Source organism: Cricetulus griseus, chromosome 8 (genome assembly GCF_003668045.3).
Source record: "Cricetulus griseus strain 17A/GY chromosome 8, alternate assembly CriGri-PICRH-1.0, whole genome shotgun sequence".
In the NCBI taxonomy this organism is placed as follows: Eukaryota; Metazoa; Chordata; class Mammalia; order Rodentia; family Cricetidae; genus Cricetulus; species Cricetulus griseus.
The window spans coordinates 41,834,442-41,857,296 of record NC_048601.1 but is presented as its reverse complement, the minus strand read 5'-3'; the positions used below and the strand labels follow the sequence as shown (position 1 = coordinate 41,857,296).

The 22,855-nt window shown below is 38.2% G+C and overlaps 1 protein-coding gene across 1 annotated transcript in view; it reads right to left on the bottom strand.

The window, feature by feature from the left end:
• Positions 1–22,855, bottom strand: part of Cntn3 (contactin 3) — a 296,693-nt gene that overhangs the window by 6,562 nt on the left and 267,276 nt on the right. Inside the window, exons 19-20 of the mRNA XM_027428982.2 lie at positions 11,356–11,542; positions 182–294 (exon numbers count right to left, since the gene is read on the bottom strand). Of these exons, the coding sequence (XP_027284783.1) occupies positions 182–294; positions 11,356–11,542 (300 nt within the window). The remainder of the gene's footprint in view (positions 1–181; positions 295–11,355; positions 11,543–22,855) is intronic.

Here is a 22,855-nt window from a genome sequence, read left to right as displayed (position 1 = left end):
AAAATTAACAATATTTAACAAGTCAGATATTTTGAGGAAATGGTCTTTTAAGAAAAGCTTGATAGTTATGTGAAAATCAGATTAAAACCATATCATATACATCTTAAAATTTTCCTTTCCACTTAATTTTCCTTGGAGTTTGTTTTCAAAGTTGGGAAATGTAGTCTAAATCACAACTGACCTTGTAGCCTGTTACCTCTGATTCATTCTCCATTGCTTTTACTTGCTCCCAATTAAGTAACACTTTAGTGTCTGTAGCATTCCAAATGACATTTCCTGGTGGCTGACTGGGAGCTTGAAATGCAAAAAGAGAAATTAAAACTGATTTAATCATGAAGTCATATTTCAGATGCAGCAGACAACTGAATACACTAGGAGACTCATGGAATGAGCCATGGTCACCCATGGTGGAGAGATGGAATGAGAAAAAACTAAGGGAGAAGCTTTAAAATATTTCCTTATAAAAGATTGCTGTGTTTAAATTATGAGAAAATTTGCTATACCATACCCTACGATACTATATGGTACCATACCATATGATAGCATACCATGCCATACCACATCATACCATACCATACCATACCATACCATACCATACCATACCATAACATACCATACCATACCATACGATACCATACCAAAGCATGTTGAAAGGAGAAGAAATGCAATTCCTCTATCTACCACAAGTGGGCTGCTTGTTGTTGAGTTAAGCAGGGCAGCCATGGCACTTGCTTTGTTACATACTAGAGGCTGAGAGAGATTTGCCAAATGAGCAGATTAAAGTCACAGGAAATGAAGTGTGGATGATTTTTAAGCCAGTCTCCTTGTATGATGAGATGGGCAAAATGCGAGGCAATAAAACATTGGGATTACTCAGATTCATCCTCATGAAGTAATAGCTACACACATGAAAAATCACAGCAGAGAGTCCATATTTTAAAGTCTTCATTTTCCAAGTTTAAATCAGTTTTTGAGAAAAAAATCATGCAAAAGGCTAAAATAGTTAATGCGAATTGCATTATAGACTTAATGGCACTCTCTGAATTTTATAGACTTGAATTTACAGTTAGTTTCTTCACAAGATCACCAGATAGGAAAATTATATTAGTAACTGGGAGAGAGGGAGAGTGAAGAGAGAGAGAGAGAGAGAGAGAGAGAGAGAGAGAGAGAGAGAGAGAGAGAGAGAGAAATAGAGAGAGAGATGCATTGGCTGGAGTAGGAAGTGGCAGGTTCCATTTGTTACAGAGGAACATACTAGACACTAAAGATTCAGTTTCTTTTCAATCACAAAACAACAGATACATTACTTATCTGTCAACAGAGTCACAGTTGTCTAGAATAGTACTGAAACAGTTCATCCTTGTAGATTGAAATATAAGATGTGATTTGGATAACTAGATTTGCCATGGGAAAATAATCTAAAAGAGGGCCTTTCCATAGAAATTTCTGAGCATCATCATTGTCTCATGCCATGAGGGAAATACAACTGGACTTAAAGATGGGGAAAGTTCTCATATACATTATGGGATAAATAGCCTTGTACAAGATAGTATTACCTAAACATTCTTTATTTTGTTGTGCCCCAACTAATATGATTCTACATAGCTTTGAATGTTTTGTGCATTGATACTAACAATGAGTTTAAGTAAGCTAAGACTGAGCCGCAAGGCTATGATAGCAAGATAAATGTCAGCAACTTAGGGTTGAAATATTAATCAGTATGTTCTGGTCACTCTATCCAGACATCACAAATGAATTTAGAACCTCATCCTGAATTCTGTTATCTATGTGGCTTACAGCAATACATAAATGGGCAGGTTTGATATAATGCAATTCAGATAATACACATCAGCATGGATTGTTCTATCAACATATGTGTGCTGACAAGTTATAAAAAGTTCCAATCATTTGGGATGCATTACCTACTCTAGTACCAGCTTCAGAGAAGAAATGACTGTAAATGGTAGTTTTTCTTGTATGAATCTCAAAACACATGAGTTAAATGAGTTCAGCCTGATAGGAATACTTTTTAAAATTACAAAGAGAGTGAAAGGAAAGAAGGAAGGAAGGAGGGAGGGGGAATAAGGGGAGGAAGGAAATGTTAAAAAGGAAAAAAAACTATAAACAAGTAAATTAAGAAAAATGGAAGTTTTAAAAAAATTTCCCGCTTTGTATGACTACTCTTCCTGATTCATTTCACTGCTTCCTGATTTGGTCTTTTTTCCCATTTTCAGGAGTCCACAAGGATGACCCCAGCTAAGATCCCAAGTATCAGTGGAGAGGGTGTCTGAACTGCCCTTCCCCTGTAATCAGATTGATGACTACATGAATTATCATCATAGACTATTCATCAAGTAAGTAATGGAAGCAGATGCAGAGATCCATAGCTAATCACTGGGCAGAGCTCCCAGAGTCCAGTTGAAGAGAGGGAGGAGCAATAATATGAACAAAGTGTTGAAGACCAGTTTGGGGATGCCCACAGAAACAGCTGACCTGAGCTAGTGGGAGCTGACTGACTTTGGACTGACAGCAGGGGAACCTGCACAGGACCAAATTAGGCCCTAAGAATGTGGGTGACAGTAGTATGGCTTGGAAAGCCTGTGAGGCCACTGGCAGTGGCACCGGGATTTATCTTTAGTGCTTGGACTAGCTTTTTGGAGCCCATTCTCTTTGGAGGGATGGTTTTGCTCAGCCCAGATATAGTGGGGATGGCCTTGTTTCTGACTCAAAGTGCTGTGCCAGACTTTGTTGACTCCTCATGGGAAGCCTTACCCTCTCTAAGGAGTGGCTGGGGGATGGAGTGGGGGGAAAAAGGCGGTGGCAAGAGGAGGGGAGGGAATGAAAACTGGGATTGGTATGGAAAATGAGAAAAGATTGATTTGAAAATAAAAAATAATACAAATATACATTTCAAGTTATGCATATGTGTATGTCTACATGTTTTTATTTTTGACTATATATGCATATATCACATGTGTAGAGGTAGCCACAGAAGTCAGGAGTCATTAGATCCCCTGAAGCTGGATTTACAGGGTATTGGAAACTACTCAACCCCATGTAGGCACTGGGAAGTGAATTTGAGCCCTCTGGAAGAGTACCAAGCACTCTTAAGTGCTGAGCCAACTCTCCAGCCCCCACTTTTGCTTTTTTTAAATACTAAAACAAAAACAAAAAAAAAAACCATAATTTCTAGCCTCATTCTAAACAATGATGGTTACACAATAGCCAGCTTGATGTGCTAGTCACAATTTTGTATGTACTCTAAAATGAAGTTAATGGCTCCTTTTTAAATTTTTAAAATGTTAAAAATTTTATCCATCAGATCTCTTGCTGCCATTGGTAACAGCAACATTGTCTGAGAAATTCTTAATGAGAGAACAATTCTTCCTGTCTCCAAGCTTTAAAATCAGTGCTTAGTAACTACCTGTAATGTGTTAGACAATATAGAATGTTCTTTGATAGGAATTATTTAATCTTCAGTACGCTGCACCACAGTGACACTTATTTCTGTAATTGGTTCAAAAGAGAGTTAAGAAAGGCGATACACATGTGTTTATCACATCTCTCTTCATAGAAGGCCAAGGGTGAAGACAAATTACTTACAGTTTTCCATCCACAGGGAAATGGATAAACAAAGCATGTTAATGGAAGAAATATCACTCACCTTAAAAGCAACCATAAATCTAACATACACTAGAACATGAAAGAGGCTTGAAGCCACTAGGTGAAGCAAAATAAACCAGTCCTGCAAATATAGTAAAGGGTCTGTTGTATGTGATTTGCAGAGGAGTAAAAATTAGGGACAGAAAGGGAATTCTGATGATTGTCCGCACAGCAGCGTCCATATACTTGGCACTATTTAACTGTACACTTGAAACCTAATGTGGCTCCAGTAAGCAGCAATGTGTACAGCTTCAAAGCCACAGAGTGGGCATATGAAGTCATGAACTCAAATAAGGAAGTAAAAAAGTCCCTGGAATGACTGACAGTGTATTTTGTAGCACTTCTAACTTCATGCTTGGTGCTTTCCTCCATCCAAAAGTACAATCTACAACAGCCTGAATAGGCCAGATCTACTGAACGTAACTTGACAGGTAGTCTATATTTTAAAATTACTTGTCAGGTTTGATGCCTACAGATTTTTTTCTCTTTGTCAAATAAACTACTATTTTGACAGTGTGATATAATAGAAAAAAACAAAAAAATATAATTTGTTCTATTTAAAGGTGATATTTAATTGGATTTATAGCATATCATTAAGTGAGAAGTCCTAATATTCTGAAATAATTTAAATGTCATACAACAAAGTAGCACTATTCTAAGAAGGATTTCTTGTGGTCTATCTTTAAGCATCCATCATGATACTTTCTATGTTTTTTTTTCTAACTTTTTGACATCAGCTTTATTAGAAATTCCAGTTGTTCTATAGGTGTCTGTCTTCCAAGAGGTGATGACAGTGACATGATTATGCCTGGGTGAAGCTAGGGCATAAGACACATTTATCAATGAGAAAGAAGACAGATAAATAAATGGTAGCCTGTTGTCAAGGTGAGATATTACACATATATGTTGCTTTGTTTTATCCTTGGTGCAGTGATTAAAACACCCAGGCAGAAAGGTAATGGGGAGAGAAAGGCTTATTTTACTTCACACTTTCAGTTACAGTCAGTCATTATGGGGAAATTGAGGCAGAATCTTGAAACAAGTAGTCATATCACATCCACAGCCAATAGCAGAGAGCAATGAATGAGTGCATACCTTTCACTCAACTAGCTCTCTCTACTCTTGTACAATTCAGGACCCAGTACTAGAGAATGGTACTACTCCCCTGTAGGCTGGATATTCATATCCCCTCCAAAGTGAGTTACCCACAGGCTGACCTGATCTAGCCATTCTATCAACAAGATTCTTTTCCAAGGTGATTCTATTTTTTTCCAAGGTGATTCTAAATTGTGTCATTTGATGATTAAAACCAACCATCACAATGCTTATATAATACATGGGCAATTAAACTTACAGCCAAAGAGAAAATGTGTGTAGAATGGAAATCCAGGAAGCACATTCTATAAGGTACTCAATGACGATGTGTTTGGGTTATGGGATTATAGCTGACTCTTATTATCTACTCCATGATTTTGTTCTGCAAATTTTCTACAATGTTATAGTATACAGGCTTCTGGCATAGGAGACATTATTGTGTACAGTTTTTCAAGGATGATTTCTCCATAGTGGTGATAGCGATACTGGCATTTCCTTTGGAAATATGGGATTTTTAAGAGTCCATGCTTGCTGTGGCCAATTATATAGAACTCAGTTTGTTTTTCAACTATTTTACTTGGCAACCTGAGTATAATAAGATTATTTCCCTGCAAGTGAATGTTAGCACCAGTACCTGAAAAGGACATTTTGTACTTAGAATCTGCTTGAGATGATCATCACCATTTTAATTTTTAGACTGGTTTAACAAGTAGTATTGTGAGAAAATGAAATAACCTGAAGCTTTCTTTCTATCTAATACTGAAATATATATACTCTCAATCATTGAAAATATTACAAATGGATCCAACACACTATAACATAAGAAACTATTTTCTTAATGATTTATTTTTTAATTATGCATATGTATTTGCTTGTAGGAGTATTTCAAAGGATATTTAACAGTCCTGGAAAACCACCCTGAAGGTAGCCAGCACTACTCTGAGGAGTGTGGTCCTGAAATCAATAAAAATTGAGAAAAAGAAAAAGTCAACTACACACCAGCATCCATCTCTCACTTCTTCCTGATTGTGGATGAAAAGCTTCCTACCCTGCTGCACAGAGTGAACTTAACAGCCACAAAACCGAGACAAAACAAACCCTCTGTGAGGTTTTCTCAGGCATTTTGTCACTGCAGTGAGAAAAGTAACCCATAAATTCCTGTGTACTGTACAGGTCTGACAGTGATTTTCAAGGCAGGGAAATTGGTTTTCTATTAATTGTTTCACCCACTGCCATTAACCTAAGAAGCTGGTAAGAAGCCTATGCAGTTCTCAGTGGAATCATTAGAAAGAATCTTGAGAGTTTGACCATTGAAAACTAGGCAGTGAGAAGTGGAGTTGATATATTGCTACCCAGAGGAGTGGATGAGACCAAAATGGTGTCACTATGTATACTGGCAGGAGTTATAGAGTCAACTAGCAGTTATTGGGCCCAACTATGATTATTAGAAGGAAACATAGCTCAATGACTAATAAAAAATAATGCAATGAAGTAAAAATCTCCCTTGTCTAAAGGAGTTGATATTCTGGTTAAGGGGAGGTAGCAGTAAAATAAGTAAATTTCTAGGGACTGGAAGATGGCTCTTTGGGCAAACATGCCTACTGCCAAAGCTAATGACTCAAGTTGGATCCCCTCAATCCATATGGTAGAAGGTGAAATCCAAATTTGGCAAGTAATCCTCTGATCTCAGTATGTGTGCTGTAGGACTAACAAACATACAACCCAATCATATGTGCATGCAGAATGAATAAAATAATACAATTTTAAAAATAAACAAACACATATAAAATGTGGTATGCATCAGGGGTATGCATATGTATAAAACAGGAAAAGAGATAAGACTTTTGGGAAATGCCAGGCTTTACGTTTAAATATGGCAGTCAGGTAGTATACTCAAGTGTGAAGACCTGACAGAGACAAGGAATGTGTCTCATGAATACCTAGAGGAAGATTTGTCTAGGCATAGGGGACAACAAATGCCTGGCCTCTGAAGTGAATGTGCAATGAGCAAGGTGAGGAAACAGTGAGAAATGAGTGGTTTGGAGCAAAAACTGGAGGGAGAATTGTATGAACCCATGTGGAGTATGTATGGGTTTAATGCCTGTCTCCAATGAATGGAAAGTTCTGAACAAGAAGAGTGGTGGCCTCAAGACCACGCTGGCTTAGGAGAGGCAAGCACTGCTTAACAGTGGGCGGCCACTTCTGATCCCAGGAAGGACAGATGCTCTAGAGTTCTAGAGTTAGCAGCTATGCTGTGTTTGCGTGCATGCATGCGTGCGTGTGTGTGAGTGTGTGTGTGTGTGTGTGTGTGTGTGTATGTGTGTGTGTGTGTAAATGACAGAGAGAGGAGAGAGAGAGAGAGAGAGAGAGAGAGAGAGAGAGAGAGAGAGAGAGAGAGAATAAGAGTATGAGTGGATGAGCTGAGATGCACATGGGACAATGCACAATGGAGTTTAGAAGACAACTCCTGCTGTAGAGCCTCTCCTCCCACATGGTTTGAGATTGTCCCTGGTTTGATCCTGCATTTTCCAGGCAAGGTAGGTGTAGAGATTCTGGTGATATTCCAGTCTTTGTCTTATAACTTGTTGTAGAGTATTGGAGTTACCACATCCGGGTTTCTGTGGGTTCTAGAACCTTGGACTCAGGGACTCATGCTTGCTAACAGAATACTTTCCCCATCAAGTCATTCCCCAGCCCACAGAAGTGGCAGATTCAGAATCAGAAGTCAATTAATTCCAAGTCAATTCTAGGGGTCAAAATTACAATAAGTTTCTGGTGGGGCATGGCTAATGGGTAAAATATTTACCTGATAACCTGAGTAAAATCCCCAGAATGCAAAAGTGGAAGAGAAGTATCTTCACTAAGTTCTCTTTGGACTTCCAAACATGGCTTATGGCCTGCCTGCAATGCTCCCACATAAAATATTAATACACACACACACACACACACACACACACACACACACACACGCACGCACGCACGCACGCACGCACGCACGCACGCACGCACACATGCACACACGCACACACGCACACATACGCACACACTCTATAAAAGAGTGAAGGATACCGGAGATTTGGGTCCTAAGGAATAAAATAATCAGACTGTGTTTGTTGAAATGGGGGAGTTATAACAGATAAGAGTCAAGATGGAGGACAGGATGGAGAACTCAGCTTAAGAAAGACTCAGTCTGAGATCCTGTTAGATGACTTTTGAAGACATTACTGGTCTGAATCCATCCACACAGCAACCAGAACTGCTATTGGAGGTATATCACACAGGCCACTGAGTATTTGCTCTATAGATTCCTTCTTAAGAATTCCGGACATGAGACTGCCAATATGCTTCTCTTTAGAAATCAACACTTTCTATCATTTTCAGGCCATCTGCAAATTTTTCTCATTAGTCTCATTAGATGGATGATCATAAGAGTTACTTCTCTTTGGCTTTTGAGTGACAGAAACCCATCTTCAATTACTGAAGAGGCTAATTACTGTTAAGTTAAAGATGCTTTTTAGAAAGCACAAGTGTTCAGATGCCAAAAATTAAGTGTTTAATGGAACCTACAGTACTTTGCTTGAGAATCCTTCTGTTATTTTACAATCAGGAACAACACCTACAGTCTGCATTGGTGGAAATTCTCGAATGCTGAATTCCATGATTACAAGGACACGCAGCTTGCAAATTTTAAACTAGACCATGAAAGGCTGCAGCCTATATTTTGAATTCACAATGTGCAGTCAAGAGGAAGTCCATTTGATTAATAACAGTACTTCAAGCTGGCCTGCTTCTACAGCTTTCATTTATCCACTCAGTCATCCAGTCAGCGTTTAATGAGAGGCTGACATGTGCTGTGAGTGGACTGGGCATGTAGTCTGGGTGAATAAGGCACATAGGACTGACTCTAAGTTCATCAACTGGAGGAGAAAACAGAGACCACACCAGGAATCAAAAATGGCTTCTCGGCTCTTTATACCTGTGGCAGCACACAGATGATTTCTTCAAATGATAAGCATGTGAGCCTTGCCAAAAATTCTTAAATAGGATTTGAAGCTAAGCCTCATCATTGCCTAGGATGATTATTCAAAGCTGCCAGTAACAACATCAGAAATAGCTGTGAAAGATGCCATCTTATTCTATTTTGGTATATGCTTTAAAAATCACTAGCATAATTAAAAAAAAAGATGCATGTTCTTCATATGCAATTTTAAGATGACTGAAGAATTTATGAAATTTCCCATAAAATTTAGAAAATTTGTTAGCAGCATTTATAGAACAATGTGCAGACTAGCTGAACTGCAGCACTGGGAGAACACTATTTTAAACAGAGATTTAATTCACTTGGGGAAATTCCCATTTGACTTCAGCTGTATCAGCACTGCATTCCTGACTACCTCTGGGCATCTTACCCACTCACCAAACACAGAGCAAAATCTCAATATACACTGGCTTTGATAGGAATGTGAACATTCTAAACATGTGCTTGGAAGAGAGGAGGAGACAATGTTTCAGACTCTGAATGACTGTCCCTTCATCTACTCAGACATCTTTTTGAAGAGATCTAAAATTCCTGTGGCTCAGCCATTTCAGTTCTAAAGTGAAGACATAAATAGCATCCAAGTCAGTGTTGCCATGAGAATTAAAATTAAGTACACGAACAGTATTATGAACTAGGAGCAGAAATTGCTCACTAACTGTTAGCTGTTAAAACCATAATTATCATCATTGTTATGCATACATTTGCTTTTCCATGCTGTTATAAAGGAGTTTGGTTTAATTTTTAAGACTTCATTTCATTCACTGTATATTATCAAGATATACTTATTAACTCATAGCTACCCTTTTCCTGTTGTTTCCCTAATAAACTAAGTTCATGACTGATACCTTTGATATCATAGTTATTTTTTCAGTTATTTATTTAGCATATGTGCATTTGTATACAAATGTGCCCTTCACATTGTGAAAGTCAGAGGATACTTGTTTTGAGAGAGTTCATTCTTTTCTGTTCTCATGTGAGTTCCACGAAACTCAGCTCTTCGAGTTCAGAGACAAGTACCTTTATCAACTGAGCAATCTTGCTAGACCATAAAGTGTCTTTTAACATTTTCCTACTAAGCAATCACATTGATTATTAAGTTAGAGCTTGCTTAAATGTATTTTTTAATTAAAGTTGGTTAAATATATTTTTGCAATCAGTGTTTCTGATTGATGCTGGCTTTGAACATGTAAATAATGAGGAATACTTAAGCTTTAGTAATGCTGAATTATTATTAAGAGAATCAACTATCTTTACTGAAAAGTTATAAATACAGATCATTATTCAGTTTATGTATTTTCAAATAGCACACTCTTATTCTAACTATGTGTTATTCATAAGAGATGGGCCACACTTTCTCTAGTAATTAGACAAGGATAATGCTAAATCCTCATATTAGTGGGTTGCTTACAAATGGATGCTATGGAAGGGAATAAATGGCTTTGTTGCTACACTGTTCCTCTGCAATGTTCATTATGCTAATAAGTTGCTAGCCATGCTTTTTCTTTTTATAAATAATGCAAATATAAACATACAAATTTCCTCCATCCAATGACAGTGGTTAATTAACATCTAAAGTAGTAAGATTACACTTCATGTGTACTTAAATTTACCAGTATTATAATATGACTTGCTTATAATATTCATCTGTATATTACCAGCATTCTTATTGGTTTAGGCAATGAATGTATGCTTTCAAATAAATTTGGAAATGGTAATCTGCAAACACAACGGTCCAAGTGCCAACCAAGAACAAAAATCTTCTCATTTCTATATAAATTGAGTGAAACACAGAGATCTACTGAAGTAAACTTCAAAAATAAATGAAGAAAAAATGATGAACAAACAAAAATACCAGTGTGCTCAAGGAACTTAACCCCTTCATGTCTCATTTTCCTCACCTTTAGAATTGAAATCAGAAGGGGATGATCATCAAGCCTTTGGTGCATGAATTTTCTCAGACACTTTTAACTATGATCATTATGACAATAACAGGAACGGTTTAAACTAGAGTGTGCATGTGCTTGAGAAAGTAACCAATGCAAATAACTGACTCTCTTGATGACTAATTCGATTATAACATCATCACAGCTCCTGAGCAAAGCTGTGAATACATAGGTATCACAGACTCAGCTTGGAAGACAACACTGGCATTGCTGGTTAGAATTTTTAGTGTGCACCTCACTGTCTGATTATTATAATCTCTTAATTCATTTTGGAATCTTTTACAAACTGTGAGAAGGAAAGGCTTAGAAAGCAGGCTCCCAGGCACTGGCATCAGCTTCCAGTCACTTATGCTTAGCACAAGGTTCAGAGTGCTAAAGACTATGATAGTGGACCCAACGAAGCCTACCACATTTGAAAAGAAGACTAGATAGAGTTAAGACCCACAAGCACAAAAGGGAGGCTCTGCTTACAGATTGAAGAATATTGTTCCAGTAGGAATGTGAAGGCTTCTAGGTTTAATCCCTCAGGTGGGGCTAATGACAAGCTATCCATTCAGGTGATAAAGGAGACCATCACTGACACATTCTGAAAGTGGAAAAATAGAATCTACTTACGGGTTTTCTTGGTGGTTGCATTAACTGTGGCGCTGAAGGGACCAGCGCCTGCACTGTTGTAAGCCCGGACAGCTGTGTAATATGCTAGGTTGCTCTTCAGGCCCTGGAGCACAGTTGATGTCTGATTTCCTGCCACTTTCATTTTGCTGGATGATTCTTCTTCTCCTCCATTGTTCCAGTACCGCACCTGGTGGACAGCAGACATAAAACATGCAAACAGCTGGACCAAATACTGCCTTTTCCAAAATTCAGTCATTTTCATTAACATTGGTGCTATGATGCATTTTCTTGTTTATTCCAGCAGCATTCCCAGGAGACCCACTGTGTGCCAGGTGCTGCACTCAACCTTGTCACAGCTGTTGGTATACAGAAAATGGAATGAAGAAGAGTTTAGATAATAGTCTTATAAACAAATGAAGCAGAGACATTCAGGATGTGAGTGTGGCCGAGTACAGGATTGCAAGTGGGAGTGCAGAGGAGAAAACCAATGTTCTGAACAACACGCTGTTCCCATTCCCATCCTTTACCAGCCTAGCCCAAGTTCAGATCTGCAGTGCTGGATTGTATTCATGAAGCATGAATAATAAACTCCTCAGGAAACTGGAGATTCCTTCTGAGAAGAAAGTGGAATGTTAGGGAGAAAAATCTGAGAAAGGAGACTGACCACTGGAATATGTCGCAGAGATTCTCAAATGTCACCAAGTTTACCTGTACATGCAGACATGCAGCAAAAAGCAGGAAATAGCTAAAGCAGCTATTTTAAGTATAAGCGTGTTAAAATATGTCACACAGGTCTTGCTATTTTGTGATATGCTAAAATGATTTTGGATTTATTAAACAGGCATGAACATTTATGCTATAAAGATACAAAAATAAGCCAATGATAATATTTAGCAGAAAGAGAATGTAAAAACCATTCTCTGAGCACTGTGGGGATTGGTCAGTTGGTAAAATGCTTGCTGCACAAGTATGATCACTGCAGTTCCAATCCTTAACACTCATGGCAAGTACTGATGTTCTAGGGTACATAGAGAGGACGACCACTGGGGCTTGCTGGCTAGTAAGTCTAAGCCAATCAGTGAGGTCCACAGGAAGTGATGGACCCTGTCTGAAAAAGTGAGATGGAAAAGACACTGAGGAAGATAATAGACATCAACCTCCCTCTGTTCTCTATAGGCATGCTGCACACACACACACACACACACACACACACCCCACAAAAACAAAACCCACAAATAAAATATATATACATATATTTACTAAATATTTTCTATTTGTGTAATAAAATGCTACTTAATTTGTTTATAAGTTCAGATTCTTTATAAGGTAAAAACAAATCAACAATGACAAACACAGAAATAAAAAAGCCTATGCAAAATACAATCACATGTTTGGTAGGAATAAGAATAGTTACTAGCATTGGATCATTTGACATAAATAATGAAGTTAAATAATTTTTATAGGTCCACAACTATCTTTAATTTGAATACAACACAACTAGCAACAGATCTCCATACTCACAATCCTAAAGACAATGAACACTATGAGGACTAGGCTATCTCTGGGATCATACATTAGCTCTGTCAGAATAAGCAGATGTGGTGTTTATAGCTGTGGTAGTTCAGTTGCTAGAGTGTTCACTAAACACACAGAGCCCTAGACTCAAATTCCAACACCCCTGGATGTGTTGGCTTACCCCTTAGTGCCAGCACTCTGGGGCTAGAGGCAAGATGCTCAGTACTCAAGGATATCCTTGGCTGTATAGCAAGTCCAAGGCAAGCCTAGGCTAGAGATGGTGCATGATGAAAAGTGAAATATTTAAAGAGCAGAACTCTAATTATTGAATAATATTGCTCAGCTTTAAAATTCACTATACAATACTATGTAGATCAAACAAATCATGCTGACTAGTTCGATAGAGTATTGGTTTAAGCACTCTGAACAAAAAGATATTAGAATTTACTCTACTTTTTCAAATGAACACCTAAATATGAACAAATAAATATAAATTTATTCTTTAAAAATAATAATAACACAATGGAAATCTCATGTTTTTACAATTATGTTCCTAAATTACCAAACTAAACAGTTCGGCATTCTCTGTCTTACCCTGTATTATGAGCCCCTTTGACCATATACATGCTGTTTTGATGCTATTTTTTGGACATTTCTTTTGCAAGAGTTCTTTGTTTCATGAGTACCTTAGCTGGGGTATCTGAATCCAAATCTTTAGAACTGAGGTAAATATGATTTTCTTTACAAAGTCACTGATAAGCTTATATCACCAATACTGAATACTCTATGTACTGTGAGGTTTAGATGACCTGCTCTTGAGGACACTGTCTAGGTATTTTCTAAGAATGACATCTAATCAATAGTTATAATAAAATGTTATAGAAAGCCAGAATGCTTGTGGCCTGGGATATAGCACAGGTTGGGGAATGTGTCACATAAATCTGTGTTATAATAATCCTCACTTAACAGATGATGCAGGAGAGGGGTGGAGAAGTTCGGTAACACAATCAAGATCCTGTTTAACTTCTGGTTTCTTGTTAGCTTCTAATCTATGAGTCATCATTTTTTGTGAGATGTCAAATTACTTCACTGTAAGCTGCCTTAAAAAAGTGCATTGGGAGACTGATGTAAAGAAGAGGTAAAAATAATTTACAACTGGCATGTGAAATCTACTTTTATAAACCCATTTATAGAGAGTGCTTGAAAGTTCTTGTGAACAATACATGTTAAAGTACTATAATCCAACTCCAAGGACTGGAGAGATTTATCTTTAGATTGTAGTTGATGAGAAGTACAGAAATATTTAGGTGCAGAGAAAATGTGTGCCAAATTTAAACATAATACTAGTCAGTGAAGAGTGACAATCTTCTTAGCTGTAAAGAGGTGAATAAATATACAAATAACCAGAGCCTAAACATGCAAGAACTTGGAAATTTCCTATAAGCAAATTTTCTGTAAGTATTCCAATATGTTTTGTAATTTTTTTATAAAAATATATTTATTCTTTGGTTGTTAGTTATGGCTCTAGGAGTTAGAATTTGGTCTACCCAAGCTATATTTATCTTTGAACCATTTTTTAAACTTTATTTTATTTATTCTTTGTGTCTCGCTCATCATGTGTCTCCATCCCATTCATTTCCTGTCCCTTCATATCTACCCTCTATCCTTGTAACTGCCCCCAAATAAAATAAAATTTAAGAGGAAAAACATCTCATCATGGAAGCTGTAGTGTGACACTGTGAGTCACACAGTAAACCACTTTATCCATATATCATTGTGAACAAGTGTTCATTTCAAAGAGTCATTGGTCTGGTTTGAGGCCTCTGGTTTCTGCTACACTACTGATGCTGGGCTATCACTGTACTTGTCTTGGTTATCCTGCTGTTGCCCTTCTCATGAAGATCATTTAGCTTTGGGTCTGTAGGATCAGACCTCTCATGTGCTCCAACAAATTATAGATGGGGTGGATGTTGAAATGGGTCAACTCATAACCCTGGGTCTGGGCTTGGGTAGTTGCAGGGTTGGTCAGCCCAACAGCTCTGCCCTGTCTTCACCATTTGGAAGAGTGGCCCCTACACCCTTCCTGGTTAGGGCTAACTCTAACACAGTAGAGTTAGCCCTGAAGGTGTAGGTGTGGGAGAGCTGACTCTGAGGAAATAAAGGTAGGAAAATGGCCCTGCCCCTTGCTCCTCACTGTAAGGGGCAAACTAACAAGAGCAATAGTGAAGAGTTTACCCTGATGGTTTGGACCCATTTTTAGTTTTAATTTTCAGAGTCTCATTAAGTTGCTTGAGTTCAAACTCATTGTGCAACCCAGGATGGTCTTGAAATAGGAATCTCCTTCTGTCAGCCCTCTGATTCAGCTGTGTCAGCAGGCACAGCTGCTAAATAATTCTTTATTATTCCATTTTCCTTGGATAATGTTTGAGATTCAAATAGTAACAGCACTCCCAGTGAGAGAATATAATATTTTCTTGCTAATGTTCAGTTTAAAGGCACAGCTAAAACATGAAGATGTGAAGAAAAAAGTGTCTACAGTGGGGGAAACACTTCAAAAGTGTGTGCCAAGAAAGAACTGCTATGAAGTTGGGAGACCATGAAAGCAGGTTCTAAAAAAAAAAAAAAAAAAGAGCAGAAATTCAAGTGTTTAAATGAGGAATTATACCAAGAGTCACAGGTGGGATATTAGCTACCAGCCTACTAAAGTAGACTAAAAAAATCGTCATCTTAGCTGGGCATTGGTGGTGCAGGCCTTTAATCCCAGCACTTGGGAGGCAGAGGCAGGTGGATCTCTGTGAGTTTGAGGCTAGCCTGGTCTCCAGAGTGAGTGCCAGAATAGGCTCCAAAGCTACACAGAGAAACCCTGTCTCGAAAAACCAAAAATAAAAAAAATCATCTTTACAATACCCAAGTGCAAAAGGGATAAATTCATTATGCAAGAATAAAAATAAAGTCAGCTAAATTTGAAAAGTAGCAGGTGGAACTCTTAGAACTAAAAAGAAAAATATTAAGAAAATAAAACCATTGGTAAGAATGGAGCTAAAGATGCATGGTGGAAGTATTTATACATTAGACCAGAACATGGTCCAGAGAAACAAAACAGTTATGAAAGTGAAGCTCAGAGACATGGAAGATAGGCTATGTAATTTTAACTTGAGCTCTGAAAAAGGGACTGGGGAAAAGCAACATTCAAACGTCACATGATAAGACTTTACAGAGCTTGATGGATGAAGGCACCTTCACCCTGTAAATCCACCCAGAGTTTACTATGGGGAAGCTAACATGGAAAGCCATATGAAAGGAGGTGATGAAGTGTGAACTGTGCTTCTCAGCTACTTTCCATAGCTGGATACCTGGTAGGTCCAGTGGGTTTGCCTGTATAATGATAGTGAGCCTTTGTTCCCTGGTTATCAGGAGAGGAAGCTGTGTGTGTGTGGGGGGGTAGTGTTAGCATGCACTTGTTAGATACATTTACTTCATTGCTAAGGGCAGTCTCACACCATAGGAAATGATTTATCTTTTCTCAGAGCTCCATTGCTGAGCAAGTTCCTTCTTTAAACACAGTCTCATTTCCTAAGTTTCAGTTGCCCTCAGTGGACCACAAGCTTCTTACAACCTCTGTAGAGTAAGATATTTTAAGAAAGAGAGATGACATTTGTATAACTGCTATTGGAGTATGCTGTCATATGTGTCCTCTTTTATTATTAGCTATTGGTAAACTCTCATGTGTATCATTCATAAAACACACTTTTTTATCCACGGTTTTAGAATTCCCCTAGGACCTCAGAACAAAACATGGTTGAATTGTGAGATGACTTGGATCAACAGCATTTAAGAATACTCCCCTCCTTCCTTCACCAAGTGGGGTATTAAATTCCAACTGTCTGAGTAGCTACGAAACAGCAGTGCTTTAATTTGCTGATGAGATAATGCAAGTTTGCTTTTCTTTTCTTTTGAATCATAAAACCATTTTGCCAGTCAATACAATTTAATCCGGGTAAATAAACAGAAACAAACTGGAAGAATGTCAGGATTATGAATGTTATCTCTATTTCTGCAAGTAATTTGGTTACCCCAAAGTAATACTCCTGCTGAGGGAACTCTTTATTATCACGGCAGCAGAGATTTCAGTTAATTTAGCTATAACTGAAATGCAGTACATAAAGATGCTGTACTGAAAAATGGTGCCTTTGCTTAGGCACTAAAGAACAGGTATTGAATCAAGAACACCTTTTTAAATAGATGAAAGTGGTTATTTGCATGCTTACAGATTTTCAAAAGGATGGATATATTTTAACATAGCTGTTACACCGAACACATTGAAATAAACAGAAAGAGTGAAAATGCCTTGATATATTTTAGGAAAACAAGTCCACATTTATCTTTTACTCATGGCCAATCTGTTCTTGGCCCTGGGAGAGTCATGTGAAACAAGTGCACACATCAATCTGGCTCGTTTCCTGCTGTCTTCTCATTGGACATCATTTGGAATGGGGTGTCTAGCAATACCACAGTACACGTGGGAAGCAAGAGTTGTCCTCACAGTTGTACGGCTGAAAGCCAAGCGTGCACAAGAGTCCCCGTTACTTTTGATCCCTGTGGAGGGTCGCTGAAACAGCCTCTACTGCAGAACTGTCTTCTACCATCTCTTAAAATCTGCACTTACTCATTAAATAACATTTGCCTACATTGCGTTATGTAAATATGTCTCAGTGGTCTGAGTCCAGTTTTCCTAGGTTCAGTTTCCTATGTAAAGTCTTTGCTCAGTAACAAGGAATGAGAATAAAGGCATGTATATGCCTTTGCTTCCATTCTCTCAGAGAAGGTGCTCAAAAAATTAATGAAATGTTTGGGACTAAATATATTCTGCACAGCTGTTTGGAATAAAGGGCTGGAATGAAGACATCAAGGAGTCACAGTGAGGCATTCTTTTGTGTTGTATTTCTCTGTTAAACTTAAAACAAAAATCTATCAGGTTCTCCCTAAATATGCCATGTTGAGCTAGTTCACATGTATAGGTTTATTTCACACACTGAGAAAAACTCTCTGTGAGCTTACTTCTTTTATTTCTTTAAATTTAGAATGTGGGAATTGTACATACTTGTGATGGTTCATACAGATTTTTAATTTGTCATAATGAATGTATCACTACTTGCCAGAAAGGCCTCTAGGGGGATTATCTTGATTGCATCTAACTGAGGTGGAAGACCCACCCAACTGTGGGTAGCATCATTACCTCTCTAGGATCCTAGAATGGATAAATGGGAAGGAAAACTGAGGAGAAACCATGGCTTTCTGATCCTTACTGTGGACATAATGTGGCTAGTTACTATGGTTTCCTGGCCAAGTTGGACTAGAACCTGGAACTCGGAGCTGAAACAAAACCTTTCTCCCTGAGTTGCTTTGGTTGTGTTATTATATCATAGCAAAAGGAAAAGAAACTAAGGCAAAACTAATGGCATACAGTGTGGTATTTTAGTGTCTTTATACATCATGCATTGGTACATTGCGCAAACCAGAGTAATTAGCATTTGCTTGCCATTTCTCTTTACTATGAGAATTTTTCTTCTACTTCTACACACACACACACACACACACACACACACACACACACACACACACACAGTACAATAAGTTATTGTAAATTATATGAACTGACAGCAGCTGTGACTGGAAGTAACGAAGACCTGCAGAAATTCAGTGCAGTGTGGAAGAAATGGGGCTTGTGATGCCTCTGCTCTAGCTGAGGTACTACTGGTAATTAAGAGCTTCAATCGTCAGGGTGTGGCCCTTAAATGAGGCTATACACACTCTAGTAGATTATCTTATACCCATACACACACAGGAAAATACTACTCTCAGCCTTGATGAGAGAAATTGCTCTTTGCAGTGGATCATGGTGAATGCAGAGACTATACTTGCTCAAGATACTAAGAATATGTGTGTGTAGAGTGCTCAGCCCTTAACACAGCCACTTTAACCATGTACCAGTGGCTGCAGTTATCTCTAATGGGCTTTCACAAGACAAGGCTTGTTATCAACAGTCAGTCATATATAGGGCAACTGTGTTCCTTACCTCTCGTTTAACTCTTCCCTGGAGGAATAGTTCTCATTGCTAGCTTACCAGGCTGCAATGAATACTTCACACCCATGCTCACACAGATGGCCCTGGTAAAACTCAGTAGGTCACAAAAGAAAGCAGACATGATGTGGAAAATGGATTTGTAGGGAGGAGGATGTGGTTCATTCGGTGGGAGGCAGATAAAAGAGGGTTGGAAGTGAGAGTAATCAGCATGCATTATATACATGTATGATATTGTCAAAGTATTTTTTACAATTTAAAATGTTTTGAAGAAAAGGAGAAGGAGGAAGAAGAAGAGGATGAAGGAGAAGAAGAAGAAGAAGAAGAAGAAGAAGAAGAAGAAGAAGAAGAAGAAGAAGAAGAAGAAGAAGAAGAAGAAGAAGAAGAAGAAGAAGAAGAAGAAGAAGAAGAAGAAGAAGAAGAAGAAGAAGAAGAAGAAGAAGAAGAAGAAGAAGAAGAAGAAGAAGAAGAAGAAGAAGAAGAAGAAGAAGAAGAAGAAGAAGAAGAAGAAGAAGAAGAAGAAGAAGAAGAAGAAGAAGAAGAAGAAGAAGAAGAAGAAGAAGAAGAAGAAGAAGAAGAAGAAGAAGAAGAAGAAGAAGAAGAAGAAGAAGAAGAAGAAGAAGAAGAAGAAGAAGAAGAAGAAGAAGAAGAAGAAGAAGAAGAAGAAGAAGAAGAAGAAGAAGAAGAAGAAGAAGAAGAAGAAGAAGAAGAAGAAGAAGAAGAAGAAGAAGAAGAAGAAGAAGAAGAAGAAGAAGAAGAAGAAGAAGAAGAAGTTATCAGTATATACCATGTAAGAACTGTGTGTTCTCAGGCACCCAATCCGCATACCCCTATAGGCTTCTGCCTCTTCTTTATCATGTCTGTCTCTGTTGTTAGTATTCCAAAGAGCACAAGGAAAGACAGGATCCCAAGTGTAACTGCCTAGAAGATGAAGTAAATTGGAGCCCAGGGAAATGAGTTTCTCAACTAATGCTTGGTCAAATCAGAAAGAAAATTAGTCTAGATGCTAATGATGATGTGTGCACAGCTTACCACATGGGTTGTGATCAGCCCTAACTGAGCTGAGAGAGAGGCAGGAGCTATTAACAACTTGAAAGCCAAACTTGGAAAACTGCAGCCCACAAACTCAGCCAAATGATTGACAATTTATTACTCTGCTAAGTCATTTATGCATCCAAGTTAATTTTGTATTAATTGCTGAAACTAAGAAGATATATTTTTATCAGGTTAGAATTACATAAGTGAATTCTTAACATTCCCCCCACCAGTTCATGAATCTCTTAGCTCAATTTTTTTTTCCTTTGTGCATACCACACAATTGTAGAACACAGTTTCAAGCATGGCATCTTTTGCACACACGGTATGTGCTACATTTGAAGATCTTGTTTTTTACCTTTGGCCCAAACAGGCAAAAGGTAAACACACCCCAACCCAAAGTTTTATATATAAAGTCCCATTCTCACTGTTCTTGTAACCCCTTGCTCCCTGCCCTACCAGTAATACTAACAGCAGCTCTGGGGTCACATACTTGACTCACAGCAGACTTGTATTATTTCCTTAATTTTTTTCTTTTTTTTCCAGTGAAATTTGAATCCAAATGCCAACATTCAAAACAGAGGGTGGAAGCTGTAAGTCTTCCTATTTTTTAAATACATTTATTTATTTCACAACCTGGCCACAGTCTCCTCTCCTACCTCTCCTCCCAGTACCCCCCACTTCTGTTCCTACCCTTCCACCCTCCCAATCCACTCCCCCTCCATTTCTGTTCAGGAACCAGTGGGTTTCCCATGCGTATCAAGAAAACATGGCATATCAAGTTGCAGTAAGACTAAGTAAGCACTTCCCCATGCATTAAGAATAGGCAAGGATCTTCCTTTCACTTAATTCTCAAATAAGCCTGTGAGTTATTTGCTAGTGTACCTTTATTTTAAGTGACCCTCGGAAAGCTATATGAATGTGCTGGAGCTCACTCTCCAAGCAGCATTAATTCAATCATTTTTTATCATGCTACCCTGAGAATCTGGAAAACCAAAACAAGCAACTAACTGAAGTTCTCTGTCCCATATGGGGCCTATCCTCTCACCCAGGAAGATTTGACTGCATGAAAATGCTATAATCTCTGCTAGATGCTGTGATGGTTTCCACTAGGGCTCACATGCTTTCTCTGACATGAAATCTATTTTCAATACATTTAAAATTTCAATTCTTTTTCTGAATGATTCTTCAACAGCTAAATTTATATATTAAAAAAATCAGGGATGGGGACATGACACAGTCAGTGCAAAGCTCAAGTGTCCTACTTAGTTCAGTCCCCAGAATGCAATGCAAAAAGGCAGTGCAGCTCTGGTAGCTGTCATTTCTCTAATTCATAATTGTAGTATGATTAAATCCCCATGTTAGAGAGGCATAAACAGTGGATAGTGGAGCTTACAAGCCAGCTAGTCTTTCTGAACTGATAAAATCTAGGTTTAGTGAGAGATCCTGTCTCAAAAATAGAAGGTAGAAAGAAGCAGAGGAAGACACTCAACATCAAATTTAGGCCTTTACAATCACAATCTCCTGTCTGCATATGAGCAAGTGTACACACACACACACACACACACACACACACACACACACACACACACCATGTAAATGTCCTGTGCTAACAGTTTGCAACAACCAACACTCTCAAGATGTTTTATAAGCTCACATGTTCAGTACAGTTTGTTCAATTATTTATTTCTTTAACATGTATCACAAGGTACAGCTATGCTGATTCTGCATTTTGTTTGTAAGGGCAAAAGCACTCAAGGTTGTCGTGCACCTTTGTTTCCTAATTAAAGAGTGTCAAATATACACATTGATTTTCTTTGACTGGTTTTGACAAAAATCTGAACACTTTGTTGTGCTCATCCTAGGGGAATTTCAATTATAGTCACTCCTGGTATCATTTCCAAAGCTGGGACAGGTAAGTTTTTATGACATTTGATCTTACCATTTTAGTTGTACCAGAGTGGGACTATTCTAGTTGAATGAGGGATCAGTGCTGAATGCCAGAGCACAGCTGCTCCCTTCTGTGGTCTTGCCATGAACCTAAGCACTACTTGAGAATTAAAAAAAAAATGTTTTCTACCAAGATCCAAATTTTTTCCTATTTTCTTTCTCAGCATTCTCCAAGACACATAGAACCATCTACTGACATTTCTTACACAATGGAAAGAATGCTGGGAAGGCAAGTAGGTATCAGGTGAAGTGACTCAACTCTTCCCAGGTTTTTTCATGCTCTCTTTAAGGAAGAAAGTGTAGGACTCAGTGTCTGCTTGGGAGTATTATTGGAAGAAAATTGGCAAATAAATATCTTAAATAGTCTCGTTAGACCTAGTTCCCAAAAGACTTTTTATTTTCATTAGCCATATGTTATAAAAAATACCATCCACATGTTACCTTGTTCAACTTCCTGATAATGCAAAGCTTATGAAACTGCTCATATAGCAGGGACTGGCTTTACCCCTATTGCTTTCCAGATGTTCTCCTCCTGGCAGCCCGCATAGCTTCACTGTCATTGTCACAGTCAGCCACCTAACGTTTGGGAGCCCACTGCTTATATTCACTTCACAGACTCAGATGCCGCTATTCTTACATTCTACTCTCTCTGGCCTCCTTTCTGAGGTCATGTCCTTGCTGTGTTTTGATGGTGTTTCACACTCTTCACCCTCCACCTCCCTTTCCTTAAACAAGTGTCTCTTGCTTCTGATTTGGTCTCTCTTTATCAAAACCATCCTTCTTATGCTTAACCCAAAAAGCTGTCCCCTTGCTAATACTTACTAAAACAGGTATAATTCCTACATGTTTTCATCCAGTGCTTTTAATGAGATTTTACAGAGCTCATGTTTCCTGATAACCCCAGGTAATTCTGGGGAA